At 40.0% G+C, this 15206-nt stretch overlaps 2 protein-coding genes across 11 annotated transcripts in view; one reads left to right on the top strand and one right to left on the bottom strand.

The window, feature by feature from the left end:
• The window catches only part of caskb (calcium/calmodulin-dependent serine protein kinase b), a 75992-nt gene that overhangs the window by 23758 nt on the left and 37028 nt on the right, over positions 1–15206 (bottom strand). For 5 of the 10 annotated variants that reach the window (XM_037536419.1, XM_037536421.1, XM_037536424.1 and 2 more), the window contains exons 7-11: positions 8148–8250; positions 6682–6860; positions 5930–6052; positions 5382–5465; positions 4102–4201 (exon numbers count right to left, since the gene is read on the bottom strand). In XM_037536419.1, coding sequence (XP_037392316.1) covers positions 4102–4201; positions 5382–5465; positions 5930–6052; positions 6682–6860; positions 8148–8250 — 589 coding nt within the window. The remainder of the gene's footprint in view (positions 1–4101; positions 4202–5381; positions 5466–5929; positions 6053–6681; positions 6861–8147; positions 8251–15206) is intronic. The other 5 variants (XM_037536420.1, XM_037536423.1, XM_037536425.1 and 2 more) reach the window with 1 other exon arrangement.
• On the top strand, positions 10526–13562 carry LOC108412428 (probable G-protein coupled receptor 34). Its single transcript, XM_017684440.2, has 2 exons — positions 10526–10793; positions 11395–13562. The coding sequence occupies exon 2, from the start codon at positions 11430–11432 to the stop codon at positions 12618–12620; it is 1191 nt and encodes a 396-aa protein (XP_017539929.1). The 5' UTR covers positions 10526–10793; positions 11395–11429; the 3' UTR covers positions 12621–13562.

Below are 15206 nucleotides of genomic sequence, written 5' to 3'. Positions count from 1 at the left end.
ACCTACCTGGATTAGTATTATGGAGAAAAAATAAATAAATAAATTACAATGAATAAAATGAAGGCATTTTACACAACAGTCCATTGTGACATACACGTGCCATCAATTATTGGTTTATAATTGGATATCACTCAAATCTCAGCATCCAATCATTTTTTAAGCCAATTATCTTCTGAGCAGTTTTAGAAACAATAATAAGGGAAAACCTGCAGTGATATGCAAGGCTGACAGAGACCTGTCCACACAGACTGAGTGCTGTAATTGCTGCCGAAAGTGCCTCTACAAAAACAACTGTCCTGAAGGAGGTGAATAGTTTCAATTCTGCGGTTAATGTTATGCAGTAAATGTAGATTACTTTAAAGAGATTTGTTTCCACTTTAACATTAAAAAAGAGTCTTTTTACTATTGATCAATGGCAAAAAAAGACCATTCATATGAAAAAGAATGAGTAAATACTTTTTATAGGCACTGTATGTATACACACACACACACACACACACACACACACACACACACACACACACACACACACACACACACACACCATACTGAACTTGGACTCCTGACCATGGACTCCTGACCACCCACATAACCCCACATGTTCTCCATATGTACAGCGGTCTTGTGACAACACCAACTGGTCAGTTTTCAGTTAATGCCTTTTTTTAATAAATAGTGCTGACTTCTACAAACAAAAACATCAATCGCTCAGCATAAGTCACTGATAGGGCTGCAACTATCGAATGTTTTCAGAATCGAGCAATCTGTCGATTTTTTCATTGATTAATCGCGTAAACACTTGTGTTTTTAAACAACGATATCGATAGTGTGTTATGCAACATGAAAGGCCTCTTAGAATGAGCGAGCAATTGGCTGTTATTCCTCACAAAATGTTTTTATTCAAACTCAACACTTTTACTAGATCAAAGCTTGAAACCTTTGGCTTATTTTCTCCAGAACTAAGTCCATTTATTCAACCTTTTATGATGCACATGAAAATAACTATGAAATACAACTTCACCAATATAAGTTAGCCTATTTGTCCTTAGTTTTATCTTAATAAAAAAGGTGTAGTGAATGTAGTCATAAATTAATTTGTACATCTGTTGCATTTATTATTACTACCTTATGTATGAGGAAGGCGTTTTGAGGTGTAACCTTCAGAGAGAGAGAGTATGTATGTGTGTGTGTGTGTGTGTGTGTGTGTGTGTGTGTGTGTGTGTGTGTGGGTGGGTGGGTGAGAAAGAGATGAGGAGAGGTAAATTACTTGAGTGAGATCTTGGTGCATTTGCTGTCTTGCTACTTATTATGCCTAGTTCTACCAGGCGCTGGTGTTCCTATCAGTCAGCAATCGTAAACAGGCTGTAGAGGCTCCGAGTCCGCCTGGAGAAGTGCAGCTCACGTGAGGACGCTTTCAGTTCAGGTGCTGCAGGATTGATGAAGTACTATTCTGGTAGGCCAGATCCGTTTTACAGTGTAAACACTGCACTACATTGTCCGCCATTCGCAGCGTAAAATGGTCCCACACTTTAGACCTTTTCGGCCTTTTACGCACAGCGGTATCTTTAGTTTCCGCCATTGCCATATAGAGCAAAATACATTGCGCCGCCTAATAAATCTTTGAAAACTGCGTCAGTTACAACAGTCCGTGTAAAACAATGATATGGGAGCTGCGCAGTAGTCTACAAAGTGGGAGTGATACGATAGCAGAGACGTTTAAAATAGATGGACTTTGGTGACATGAATTAAACAGTTTCTTTGCCATTTTTTGTAATCAAATTATTCGAGTTACGTGAATAACCGTTTCAGCCCTAGTCGATGAGAAGAGTCACATTTTCTGCACCACTTTGCTGGACTCTAAATCCTAAGTGTTTATGTTTCTCAGTGGAAAAACTGATTCTGGATGACCTCACAAAAAACACCAAAGCACAAAAGACTGTAAACAGTTTGAAAGAGCGGCTATTACTTTGTACCTTCTGCCTAATAATTAAAATAACCTGCAGTGTCATTATAATTAACACTATGATGCTTTTTGAAGCAGAGTCCATTTCAACTCTTCTAGTTTTTTTTTTTTTTTTTTGCGCATTTGATTGATTAGGCCTTTATAATTAAGTGGTTTATTTCTGTTTTCGTTCTGATTTTTAATCCTACTCCAAATAGACAATTCAGTCAGTTCCATTTGTGCAGTTACAGACTGAATGGTATGGTTTCATGGTAAATCACAGTAAAATTCCCAACAGTTAGTATTACCGTTTCAAACGTTTATCATCATTAAAACCATGGTCGCATTAAAGGCGTGAACCAAAGTAAGCAACAGTCTTCCAGCACATATGTAGGCACAGCCCACCTCTTTCTAAGAAGTCTCAAGTGTGGTCAGTTTGGTTTTTATAAGAGTGCAGAGGGGATTAAGTGGTTGCCCCGTCTTCAGAACATGCAGAAAGAAAATCGCTGCAAAAGTGGGCAACATCAAGTCTTGTGGCATTTTCGTGCCCAATTTTATAGCAAATGCAAGATAAATGAACTTTTAACTCGGTGCATGACGTGGGGACTTCAGAATGGGGGGAAAACATCATGGTTTGTCTTATTTGCTAGTAGATTGTCGATAATGTAAAGCTTTCAGTTTTACCTACTCTTGTAAAAATCTACATGTTTCTCCGGTGTCGACCAGAGGAGGATGGGTTCCCCTTCTGAGTCTTGGTTCCTCTCAAGGTTTCTTCTTTTTTCAGGGAGTTTTTCCCCTTGCCACTGTTGCTACTGGCGACGCTCATGGGGGCTTTTTCTTTTCTTTCTTTCTGTAACACTGACTGATCTATAAAGCTGCTTTGTGAAAACACCTGTTGTAAAACGCACTACATAAATAACTTTGCTTGCTTGCCATTCCGTGGCGTAGTGGAGGATAGTGCTGTCTTACCGTAGCACATATTCATAAGGTGCTCCACACAAAACTTTAGGCAGAATGTTTTGACAACTTAACCTTCCTCATTAAAAAAACACTACCATCATTAAAACTACAAGGCTGACAAACCAAGGGACACACGCATGACGTTGAGCAATTTAACCAATTCCCATATCCTGTGGCAAAACCTGGCTTGAGCTGATTTCCAAAAGGCTAGTTGGAGTTCAGTTTAAGGTCGGCTTAAGAGCCACTAGTACTGGGCAATATATCATCTCCTACTTTCAGCCCTGATGAAAGACAACAAAACGTATCTGGCTGCATCAGAGAGTTAAAACTGAAAAAATGGAAAGTTCCCTTTCTAGAAATTGAGAGAAGCAGAACAGAACAAAAGAGTCCGATTAAAACAAGCTATGGCGGCTTTGTTGAAACCTGTTTTAGCATAAACTACAAGCATTCATGAAGCAGCACTTTATTAATGCAACCTCATACAAACAGGCCATAATATTCCGAAAATTGATTTTGTGATACGCAATTTTATCAGTGCTGCACAGCACTAGACGCCACCATGAATGGCAACAGGTAACACCCTCTAACTCCTCCGTCTGCCCCTTAGCAACATCAGGATGTGAAAGTTGGTCTTTCAGACAGAGAAGTGGCAGCTATTTCACAACATGTGGCAAGCTTTATCCTCATTGTAGGTTACTATAAACAGACTGTTCATGCAACTTCACCACAAAATAGATAACGAAGTAAGTGGTTTCAGCTTCTTGCCCACTAAAAGTGAACGCTGCAGCCTAAATAATGCTGACAGCCTTAACAATGGAGCACAGACTATGTGCCTAGTTGAGTTGGATTAGCTAAACTATGTGTACATCAGGGTTCTGTCATTTTAATTCAGGCTGTGGTAATTGAGTAAGTGATACTTTATTCCTGTACAAATCGACTAGTCAAATTCCTTACAAATTACAGGAACAGAAGGTCCTCTGCGAAACTAATCCAGCTCGAGTAGTCCTTCTCACATGTACTCTAAACGTAACATACGACTGACTCGTCTGTAATGACATTTATAAACCAATCCTGAGACGTGTGCTACAGCAGTAAATCACCTGAAAGGAACAATTCACACGTGGAACTGGGCAAATTAACACACACTTAAGACGCAAAATCTTAAAAGACTGAATCTTGCATTAGGCCTGAGGTCCTACCTGAGGATGTGGGGTCCTCTGCAAAATCGTGCAGCTCCTCTGGGGGGTCACCATAGAAAGAGTTGAATTTGTGGCTGGAGACAGCAGCCAGCACTGCCCCCTGCACAATAAACAAACAAACAAAAACAAAAAAAAGTTATTTTCTTTCCAAAGGTAAAAGAGGTTGAAGTTGAACACGCTTTGGTAATCTTCCCATATTTCCTCAGCAATATATGCAAATTTGCAAAGCAATCACACAAACATTTGTCAAAATTCAACCAGATTATTTTACACCATGAAAGTTACTTTTTTCCCCACCACTGGTGGTTTTTGATTGCCGAGTTGTGTATATAAATCAAAGGATTCACTCCTATTCTATAAATTTATCATTTTATTTTAGATTTATTTACTTTATTAATATAATCATATTTATTTACCATTTTGAAGCCTACAGATCTCACAACAAAAGCTAAAGTACCTCCTCCACAGTGTGTTTAATTTAGTTGTAACACACACACACACACACACACACACACACACACACACACACACACACACACACACACACACCTTCCGAAGCAGACGACGAGTTCTTCGTGTGTGATGAACTTTTTATTCAGATTCATTCAAAACTACTTTTCACTAACATTGTTTATTCTGAAGAATATATCTTATGTATTTAGGTTCAGAAAGCATGTCTGGTAAAAACAACATAAAACTGTACCGAATTAAATTCCCACTCTCCTTTATTTGCGTTTTTAAAAAAAAAATTAATTCCTCAAGATGTTTTGAAGGATTTGAGCAATAACATTTGGAGAAGCACCACTAAAACCTGTAATGTCTCAATGTCTGACATTTCCACTACTGACGTGCCCCACATAAAGCCAAAGTTGATCACCTCTGCACAGGCTAAAAGATCACGAACACACTCATTTCTTCAGGCTTTAACAGACGCATGCTTGCTTTTGATTTGTCTCAATCGCCTAATGTCTGAAAATACAACCACGAACTGCTTTTATGTGGCTAACACCTTGAGTCTGAAGCAGAACTTAACACACTCTGACCTAAAATGGCTGAATGCCACCATGCTCTGCAACTCTGAGGTTCTCTGTTTTAACGGCTGCCAAAAGTCAATCACTGTGTTGACTTTCAGGTATCTACTTTAATTATTGCCGAGTTTTTTGATTCACTTCTCTAGCTGGGCCAGTCAAACCACGCATAGAGGAGTGGTCTGTAATCTGACCTGGTATATGAATTGTGCATCGGCATGTTGCGCAAGGTAAAAACGCTAAACGTTAAACCTTTAGCTTCCTCCTGGCGTTGAACTTCCTCAGCTGTTCCACCGTCTCAGGCAGGTGGATCTTGTAGGCATAGCGGTCCCTCTCCTTTACAGCAATGACAAAGACAAAACCTGTAAGGTCTATATAAATGCGACTGCACAAACGAAAAACCTTAGAGAAGAAAAATTCAAATGACATGATGAATATTCAAAAATGAAATCTTTAATAAGCTGTAATTAACGTAAGACATCACACATGGAGGTATGCACTCCCAAAGATTATCATGGGACCTGTCTGAGAAACTTATGCACCAGCCAACTATAAGTGCTATTAAGTACAATGGTGGAGGGTGGGGGATTAAACTATATTAATGAACATAATTCTGGGAATAGGACGTCCAACAAGCTCAAACAGGTGTGACACTTTTAGCCATATAAAAAAAAAAAAAAAAAATAAAAAAAAAATATATATATATATATATTTTTTTTTTAGTATTCCCATGTACATTTATAGCGTATTTAATCAGAAGTGCTTGAGAATGTGCGCACATCTTCGTTTTGATTTTTTACCTTCAGCCAGGGGTGGTTGAGTGCCTCGTAGACAGTGATCCTTTCAGCTGGGTCCAACATCAGCATGCGGCGCACTAAGTCTTTAGCACTCTCAGAGATGTGGCTCCATTGTCGAGGGTTCATCTAATGCACATCACATTCACACACAGCTCCTTTTGAGACAACTGCATTGCCCCTATTACCTGGCCCTTGTCACTGTTAAGCCTTGCACTTAGTAGTTTTTCTTTTCTTTGGTTTTTATGCCCCTGGTAAAGCTTGGATTCTGGCACGGAGCCCACTTTTAGGCTACATGTCGAAAATAAATAAAAAGCTGTCTCTAAGTATAAGCATCCGAATCCATTAGACCTGCTCTCTCTAAACAGATACAGCTCAGCCTCTAATAGCAAAAATAATCGTCAATAGAAATCAGAACTGAACTAAATCGGGCCAAGTAGATTAACATTCTGTTAAAGTCAACGTGAATTGGTTAATGTATTCAATTGTGTACCACAAGGAAAACAGTATGTTACTGATTTATAACATTGTCTCCACTCACAGGTATATAACGCCATAGCCAAAAATAAGAAGTCGTTTTAGAAGGATGGAAGATTCCAAAAATCTTGTCTTTTAAAAAATGATTAACCTTGCTTAATACGATGAGGGAGATGAGCTAACAAGGTCAGTTTTGATTTCAGGTTGACTTTCAAAAGAAGTAAATCAAAGATCTATTTAACCTGTTCTAGTAATGTCCGCATGTTTTGTAAATAAACTACTACCTTGTATTTCCCTTTAATGATGCCCTCGAACAGGCGCTCCTTGGTACCGTAGAAGGGTAAGCAGCCACTGAGCAGGATGAAGAGAATAACTCCACATCCCCACACATCCACAGGCTTACCATACGGCTCCCTCTTCACCACCTCAGGAGCCATGAAGTGAGGAGTCCCCACCCGACCTATCCACAGAGAAAGAGAGAGACTAAATCAACTGAATTATTCTGCTAGGTCTATAGTCGTATTTAAACGTTTGTGGGCACGGAAGCCTCATTTGCCACCTTACTGACAAGCTATGCTTGTACAGTTGGTAACGGTGGTTGGACTGTTCAAATCAGTAAACTCATAAATATCTATAGCTACATAGGAGGAGTTAAAAGCTATGTGAAAATATAAACACTCTGCCAGCATACACATTAAAAACATCAGATTTAGCCACACAACTAACAAATAAACAGTACTCAATGCCACCCTCTAAACCAGGGGTCACTAACAGGCGGATCGCGGTCCGAGTCTGGACCCAGACGCTGTCCCATGCGGACCTGAACCAATAACCGATAAACTATGGAGAATTATTTAATTTATTTCAATGAAGTGGTCCTATTTTAATCAGCGTAGCTTTTGTAACCTTTACAGCGCCGCTTTAGCAGCCTGGGAAACTCACACACCAACCGCATGAGTTGTACGCATCACATTGAATCACATGAATTTTAATTAAATAGCCCTGCTCTAAAAGCTAGAAGTCAAGAATGTTTTTTTGTTTGGTCATGATGTCATCAATGCATGTATATATTGTATTGATTTATTTTATTGATATTTACTTGCCTCAACACACCACACTCAGGTCACATTTTGTTTGTTGCAGCATAATATGACTGAAATCTAACAACTGTGGAAAAAGACTTCCGTCAGCTTAAATAAATGCAATCATCTCCAATCATTACAGTAACATCATTACAATGATGTAATAATTGTGACAACACCCTGGTCAAATGACGTGTTTGTCGATATTGTAACGCATCCTCTACAAAGAACAAAGTTTTGTATATTTTAATGCACCATTATTGTTAATTTTCTGAATTAAACATTGTGAAAAAATAAAACATGGTGTAAGCAAATGTTCTGGCACATTTATAACATACATTTTTTTTTTCAGTATGTTAAACTCACAAAATAACTAGACACTGAGTATTAAAACATGTAGAAAAATGAAAGAGGATATGTTAAGTTATTTTTTACTTAGAAAATCAACAAACCATGTACCTGGCTGGGGTGAGTGGGGTGTTCAAACGTTCGCATACGACTACACTTTGCTAATACAGACACAAATATACCCAAGTGTGAAATGCCTCGAGACCACATTCTCGTCTGAATAAGCGTACCACTTAGTACCACATCAGAGCACTTCAGTCTGCAGAACACTCGCCGTCCCAGACAACACACACATGCAAACAGACACAGACACCTACCTCCAGCCACCAGACCAGACTCGCCCAGTTGGATGGCTACCCCAAAGCCGCCTAGTTTGACAGGAGCAGAGTTTTCTTTTGATGCCAGGAGCACACAGTGAGGCTGCAACAGAAAGGAAAGATATGAAAAAGTGACTTTTCACTGTGTTTAAACATTTCACTGCTCTATTACACATCATGCATATCTGGTATCCAGATCACATGTCTTATGCAACAGTTTGTGCACCCCTGGCCAATCCCTGATGGACATCTACACCTCCCGCTGCGTCAGCAGAGCGAAACGCATCACAATGGGCAGCTCGCACCCCGGATCTGTACTGTTTGACCTGTTGCCCTCAGGAAGGCGGTACAGATGCATCAGATCAAGGACAAACAGACTTAAGTACAGTTTTTTCCCAAAAGCAGTAACACTTCTCAACTCACAGATGCACTGATAGTCTATCCCCAGACTTCCATTACCACCTACATACCAGTCTATTCCCAGACTCCATTACCAGCTACTGTGCAATACTCTGCATACGGAAATGTGCAATCATACTGTACATGTATGTACATTATACAGGAATATGTGCAATACTTAGCAATGTGCAATATTTAGTGTACATACAATACAGCTGTAAATATCTCCATATTTATATCTTGTAAAAAACAGTTTTTTTATTTTGTTTCTATATTTATTTCATATACATATATATACAAACGCATAGAACTGTGCACAACCCCTCCCCATTCTATTCCGTGTCATTTGTTTACATTGTGTGTTTGCACTGAGATGGAGTTGCTCTTAATCTCATTGTACTGTGTATAGTGACAATAAAGGCATTCTATTCTATTCTATTCTATTCTATTCTATTACACATATCGTTTATTTTCTGAAAGTGAAAATAACTGAACACATTCTTTACAGCAAACACAGTTCTGCCCTTTTTAATGAACCACTGTAAATATGTTCTTAATGAATACCTGCTTAAATTAAAAGGTTAAACATTATGGAACATCTTATAGGTTTTATTTTCTTTCCAATATATTAATTGTGCACTAATATTAGTGAACTTAGTTTACCTTCACTTTGAAAATAAAGGGTGTTCAAACTTCTGCTTCAACTGTAGGCTGCAATCGGCAATTACTTCTCTATTCATTTGATTAATTGACTAAGGCCAACTCCTGCAGTCTAAACTCATTTTACCCCATTACAGCACCCACACGACATCAAAGTTCTTCAAAGTTCAAGCAACAAGTTCTGCACCAAGTGTGAATCAAACAAACTAAGATCCTGTCATTGTGTACCGCAAGCTGTCAGAATGATGACATACATCTAATGAAGAATATGAAGCCTTCTACAGTGCTCCCGCTTTGTTCTCATAAACCTAGCTGGCAATACGTCTGTTCTGAATGCAATCTTTAGCCTTCAGACATTTAAACACAATAACCATCAATGAATCGATCAGACACTGGATCACAGGATTAAGTGCGATCAGCTAGCATTATCCTGCGTTAACACTTAAAAAAATTGCTTTTCAAAACTTGTGTACTAGTACAGAGACAGAGACATTACAAAAAAGTCAAAAGCAGCGCAGACGATGTGCCTTTTCCATTCCATCCTTTAGCGTTCAACAGCTACATTCAGACTTGACACACAAACAGTCCAGGGGAGAAAATGCACACAGTGCCACAACAATGTTGTTTTTATTTACATTTATATATATATATAGTAAAAGTAACAGACAAATCCACAGAAACGCCTGGTATTCATGTGTACTTACTTCATACTGGTAAGTGCATATGTGGTAAGTAAAGCTTCACCTTTGCTTTAAGACAGTGATGCTTTGATCTGAACCTCCGTGATGTTTGACACTTTAACAGTCATGTAAGCACGACCAAGTTTGACTTAAGCACATTTTCTGTCTTATTTTATCAGCGTTTTATTTTTTACTTTTACTTGTAACCCTTATTGAATAAGGTTAACCTGTTAAAAAATAAATAAATAAATAAATAAATAAATCACGCTTTGTTATTTTCTTATTAAGATTCAGAGGGCAGACTAGTGTGTATAAGCTGAACAAGCTTTTCAACTGCTGTTCAAAATGTGACCACTTTTTTTTGTTTGTGGTTTTGTCTTCATCTGCCTTTTCTCCCCCTTCCTCTACAAGTGAGACGACACAGCAGCACTCAGACAGAGAGAAGGAAGGACAACCAGCAGAAGAGTGTAAGGCAAGGACGGACCGAGAGCAAGAAAGAGAGTCAGAGAAAGACACAGAGAGACAAAAAGTGTGAGAAAGAGAGCGAGAGAGACAAAGAGAGTGCGAGAGAGAGAGACAGAGAGTGCGAGAGAGAGAGACAGAGAGAGCGAGAGAGAGCGAGAGAGAGCGAGAGAGAGCGAGAGAGAGCGAGAGAGAGAGCGAGAGAGAGAGCGAGAGAGAGAGCGAGAGAGAGAGAAAGAGAGAGAGCGAGAGAGAGAGAGAAAGAGAGAGAGCGAGAGAGAGAGCGAGATATGTCACATACATCTCCAATCCCAGAGCCTTGAAAAGAGGAAAAAAAGAAGACAGCAACTTGGAAACTGATTAGAAACAAAACTGACTGGAAAACGACTGACGGGCAAGCACACACAGAGGCAAAGAGAAAGAACTGCCGTTTCTGCCATGAAGGGTAAGTGACACTCAAGATTATTCTAAATACATTAAAAATCCGTGAGAGAAATTGTGCATCCTTCGTTGAGAGCAGGAAGAGAAAATCTTTAAATGATGCAAAATAAAAAGCATGTGAAATCTCTTACTTGTCAGCAGAAACCAGAAACGCTCCATGATTGTAAAATTGCTGGTTTGCTCTTAGTACAGTGCTGGATTCGTTCATAGAGATATAAAATCTGATTCTACACATGGATTAAATAAAGCAAGGTTCCAAATTAAGTACGCGCCAGCGTTCCCCAAACGCATGAATTTTTGAATGGTTCAGGAAAAGTTAAATGGTCCAATATAAATATATATCTCAAATGGAAAACTGGAAGGAGTATAGTGGAATGGCTGGGAAGAGATGAAGCATATGAACATGCAGTGGAAGTGTGTATGCTACTGGGAATCTGGGATTTATGCCTAGGCATAGTTTATGGTCCTCTGCACTGGTGTCTGGATGAGAACCTGCTATGGGAGAGCCAGTATTTTCTTTTGCTTTCTCATTTGCTAGGGCAAAAAAAAAAATTCTCATTTGCCAAAGCCATAAATTTAAACAATTTCTCTCCTTCCTCCTACAGGGCTGAAAATATAAGCTGCACAATTACTTCTACATATGAACCCTCGATTTCGAAAAAGGGAAGATAACGCATACGGAATGACCACTTCTAACTTCACTGGTGTACTCTTAAACACGTCCTTCACTCTGCCTACGAACTCAGAACTCAACCAGTCATGTTCTTTAGAGGAAGAATCCCTGCAAGTGCCTTTTGCCATCTTCTACTCCCTCCTCTTCTTGTTTGGCCTGTTGGGTAACATTCTAGCCCTGTGGGTCTTCTTCTTCCTGCACTCCCGCCGCAACTCTGTCCGGGTCTTCCTCATCAACGTAGCCCTGGCTGACCTTGTACTGGTGGCCTGCCTACCCTTTCGCATCCTCTACCACATGCTGGGCAACCACTGGCCACTGGGCCCACGCATGTGCAAGGTGGTGGGCAACCTCTTCTACATGAACATGTATGTGAGCATCACACTGCTTGGCCTCATCAGCCTAGACCGCTACATAAAGATACAAGGGGTACGGGTGGCCTGCTGCCGCCGTTTGCTGAAGGGCAGCAACTGGAGCATAGCAGTGTGTGGAATTTTGTGGGTGTTCTCTCTGGTGGCTGTGGTGCCCATGATCGCTCTAGCTGAGGGCAATGAGGAGCAGGGAAAGTGCTTCCAGTATAAGACACGCACAAATGCCCGGGGCAAGGCCTACTTCAACCTCCTCCTGGTGGCTGTCTTCTGGATGGTGTTCTTGCTGCTGGTGGTTTCATACGGGCGGATTGCCTGGCGCCTACTGCGGGCATCTCGTGACAAACCAGACCTGCCCAACGCTACACGCTACAGTCGTACAGCTAAAAAGTCCTTTGTGGTGCTGTTTCTGTTCACCATCTGCTTCGTGCCCTACCATTCCTTCAGGGGTTTCTACATCCAGTCCCAGCTCAGCGAGACATCCTGCGAAACGCGCCGCCTCATAGATCGAACCAATGAGGTCATGCTACTTTTTTCGGCACTCAACAGCTGCCTAGACCCAGTCATGTACTTCATGCTCTCAGGCTCGGTGCGCAAGGCCACAGTTAAAGCCGTGTCCCAGGTGTTCTGTGTGAGGCATGACACCACCACGATCATCAACAGTTCTACCACAGAGTTACGCAGGACATCTATGTCTCAGGCCTCCACCACTGTGCTGGCTACGCCCCGCGGGAGTATAGGGCTCATCACCACCCTCCGATCTCAAACCCTCCATCCAAAGGACATGCCTTGAGATTGCTTCACAACAAAAAGGAAATAGCAAAGAAATGATTATGCTTCACTGGGATTTTGTAATATCTTGTAATCAGATGGATGGTGGTGGGAGATGTTTCATGGCAAAGTAAGACATATGCTCATATATACACATGAAGAAATTCAACATCTCTTGCTGAAAATTCATTGAATGAGTGTTTTTCAGGAAGTCAGTACCAGCTGTGGACACTTGCCAAATAAGTTACCTAACACAGCAGATCACAGATCAAGACTCTCACATATCCAAATGACTATTGTATACTATAAGGAACATTATTGATTTTTTTTTTCTGGGACGTTTCCGTTTTCTTATAATCGAGGATCAAATCTAGTTCCAGTTCATTCTAAAATGCTTGATATACACATTCCTATGAGCAGACACATAAACTGAATCCTGTACTAATGCACCCAATATTAAAAGGTCTTTCTTCTATGGTTTAAACTAAGGGGCCGACTAACTATAATAATCATGAACTTATATTACCAAAAACAAACAAGCTGATGAAATGACTGGAGTATAACGAAGGGCAACTAAAAGGTCTGTATTCTAAAGTTCTATTTACTAGTCATTACTAGCCCAAGTAAAAAATATTCATGACTGACCAGCTTTGCCTATATATACCAGCGGCTCTCAAGAGCTGTCAGCGTCCACCACAACCTGCTATGTATTTGCACACCCATGTGTGATTTCCTTGCACGGTTGTGCACACTCTCTCTGTCTTACTGCTTATAGCCATTTCTTTAAGGTGTTAAAGCAGTTATAACATACTGCTACAGACAGCAGAAAAAATGGTCACTATATTTGGTCACAGCACTATATTTAGCTGCATGCTTACTTTTTTTTTTTTAGTAAGTCTGTTTAGCACAACCAATTGCTAATAGGAACTGTTGTGTATTGACAATGAAAACAAAACTAAATGAATGTTGTTGTTTGTTTGTTTTTTTTTAAACCAATAGCACTACCTGAACAACTGTTTATTTATAGGTAACTGGTTAATCATTTACATCCCTAATACAGCCCTAAAAAGTGTACCAATCCATCAGACAGACTGACAGACAGACTCCAAGCAGCAGACACACAAAAGCCTTTTAATCCCTCATGACTCCACGTTTGTGCTTGTCAGACTAAAGCAATCGATCAGAGAAGATGGAGCAAGTCTCTGTCCAGTGTGCAAAAGGAGCCCAACTGACCATCTGTCCTGGCCCTGAGGCGGGTCTCAGACAGTAATCCCACTTTAATCACAGACTTCTGTCTCATTAGAAGGGGACTTCCGTGCTATCCAAGCACACTGTTCTATGCTAGTGTACACTGTGCAATTCTGTGAAACTGTGTGCATCAAACACACACACACACCCACCCACCCACACCCACACACACACACGTACACACACGTGCACACATGTGCACACATGTGCACACACACACACACAACATAGAACAGTGTGATACTCAGTAGCCATCTTAACACATTTTACACTCAAGATCAAAATATGGGGGTCAACAAAAAAGGAAAAAGCTACCATCAAAAAAAGAAATGTGGTTTCCTATTTTGCAACCAACATGTTAAAAAAAAAAAAAAAAGAGACAACATTTGCAGAAGCACACACATCCAGCTAAACCGCATCGTCAGCAGTTGTTCAAGCAACTGAATAGCAGCAGAGAAAGTGCACCTAGCAAGAAGCAAATAAGGAACATATATCAGGGGTTTGTTAGGGCACTGCTCTTCTTCAGTACGGAAAGTGGTCTTATTACTATGCATTAATAGTCATTCTTAGTCTTTATGGCTGGATTAGCATATAACTGGAGATTATGTAAACTTGCAGTTGTTATTACATTATTACTAGTTGTAATAGTGCAAAATAAATACTTTAAGACTTTCTTATTCAGAATAAGATTCAGATTCAGATTCCTTTATAGATCCCAGGGGGAAATTGCAGAAGTCACTGCAAGTCATTCAGGGCTGGAGGTTAGAGAACTGGCCCTATAACCGGATGGTTGCCGGTTTAATCCCCAGAGCCGACAGTACGTGACTGAAGTGTCCTTGAGCAAGCGCCGTGGATAGGGCTGCCCACCGCTCCGGGCAAGTGTGCTCACTGCCCCCTAGTGTGCATGCGGTGTTTCGCTTTACGAATGGGTTAAATGTAGAGGTAGAATTTCCCCGTTTGTGGGATTAAAAAGTATCACTTAACTCATCATCATCATCATCATCATCATCATCATCATCATCATCATCATCATCAATAATAATAATGTTAATAAAGTTAAATTTGTATAGCGCCTTTCACAAAGTCAATGTCACTTTACAGAGGCAGGAAAAAAATGGGAAAAAAAAGATGAGCAATCTGGCAAAAATATATCATGATACACAATATGATACAATAATATACACAAAATGCATGAAAATACTTAATTTTTGTGATATTTGAGAACAGTCTAAACAGACCCTGTAGTGCCATGTTTAAAAACACTAACAATAGTAATAAACCTTCATCTACAATGATTTTGTCTATGTTGTACAAATTTAACTGCACTAAAACCAATTAAACAGGCCTTAATATGCTCACT

The sequence above is a fragment of the Pygocentrus nattereri genome, chromosome 30 (assembly GCF_015220715.1).
Source record: "Pygocentrus nattereri isolate fPygNat1 chromosome 30, fPygNat1.pri, whole genome shotgun sequence".
Lineage (NCBI taxonomy): Eukaryota > Metazoa > Chordata > Actinopteri > Characiformes > Serrasalmidae > Pygocentrus > Pygocentrus nattereri.
This window is presented reverse-complemented; position numbering and strand designations above follow the sequence as displayed.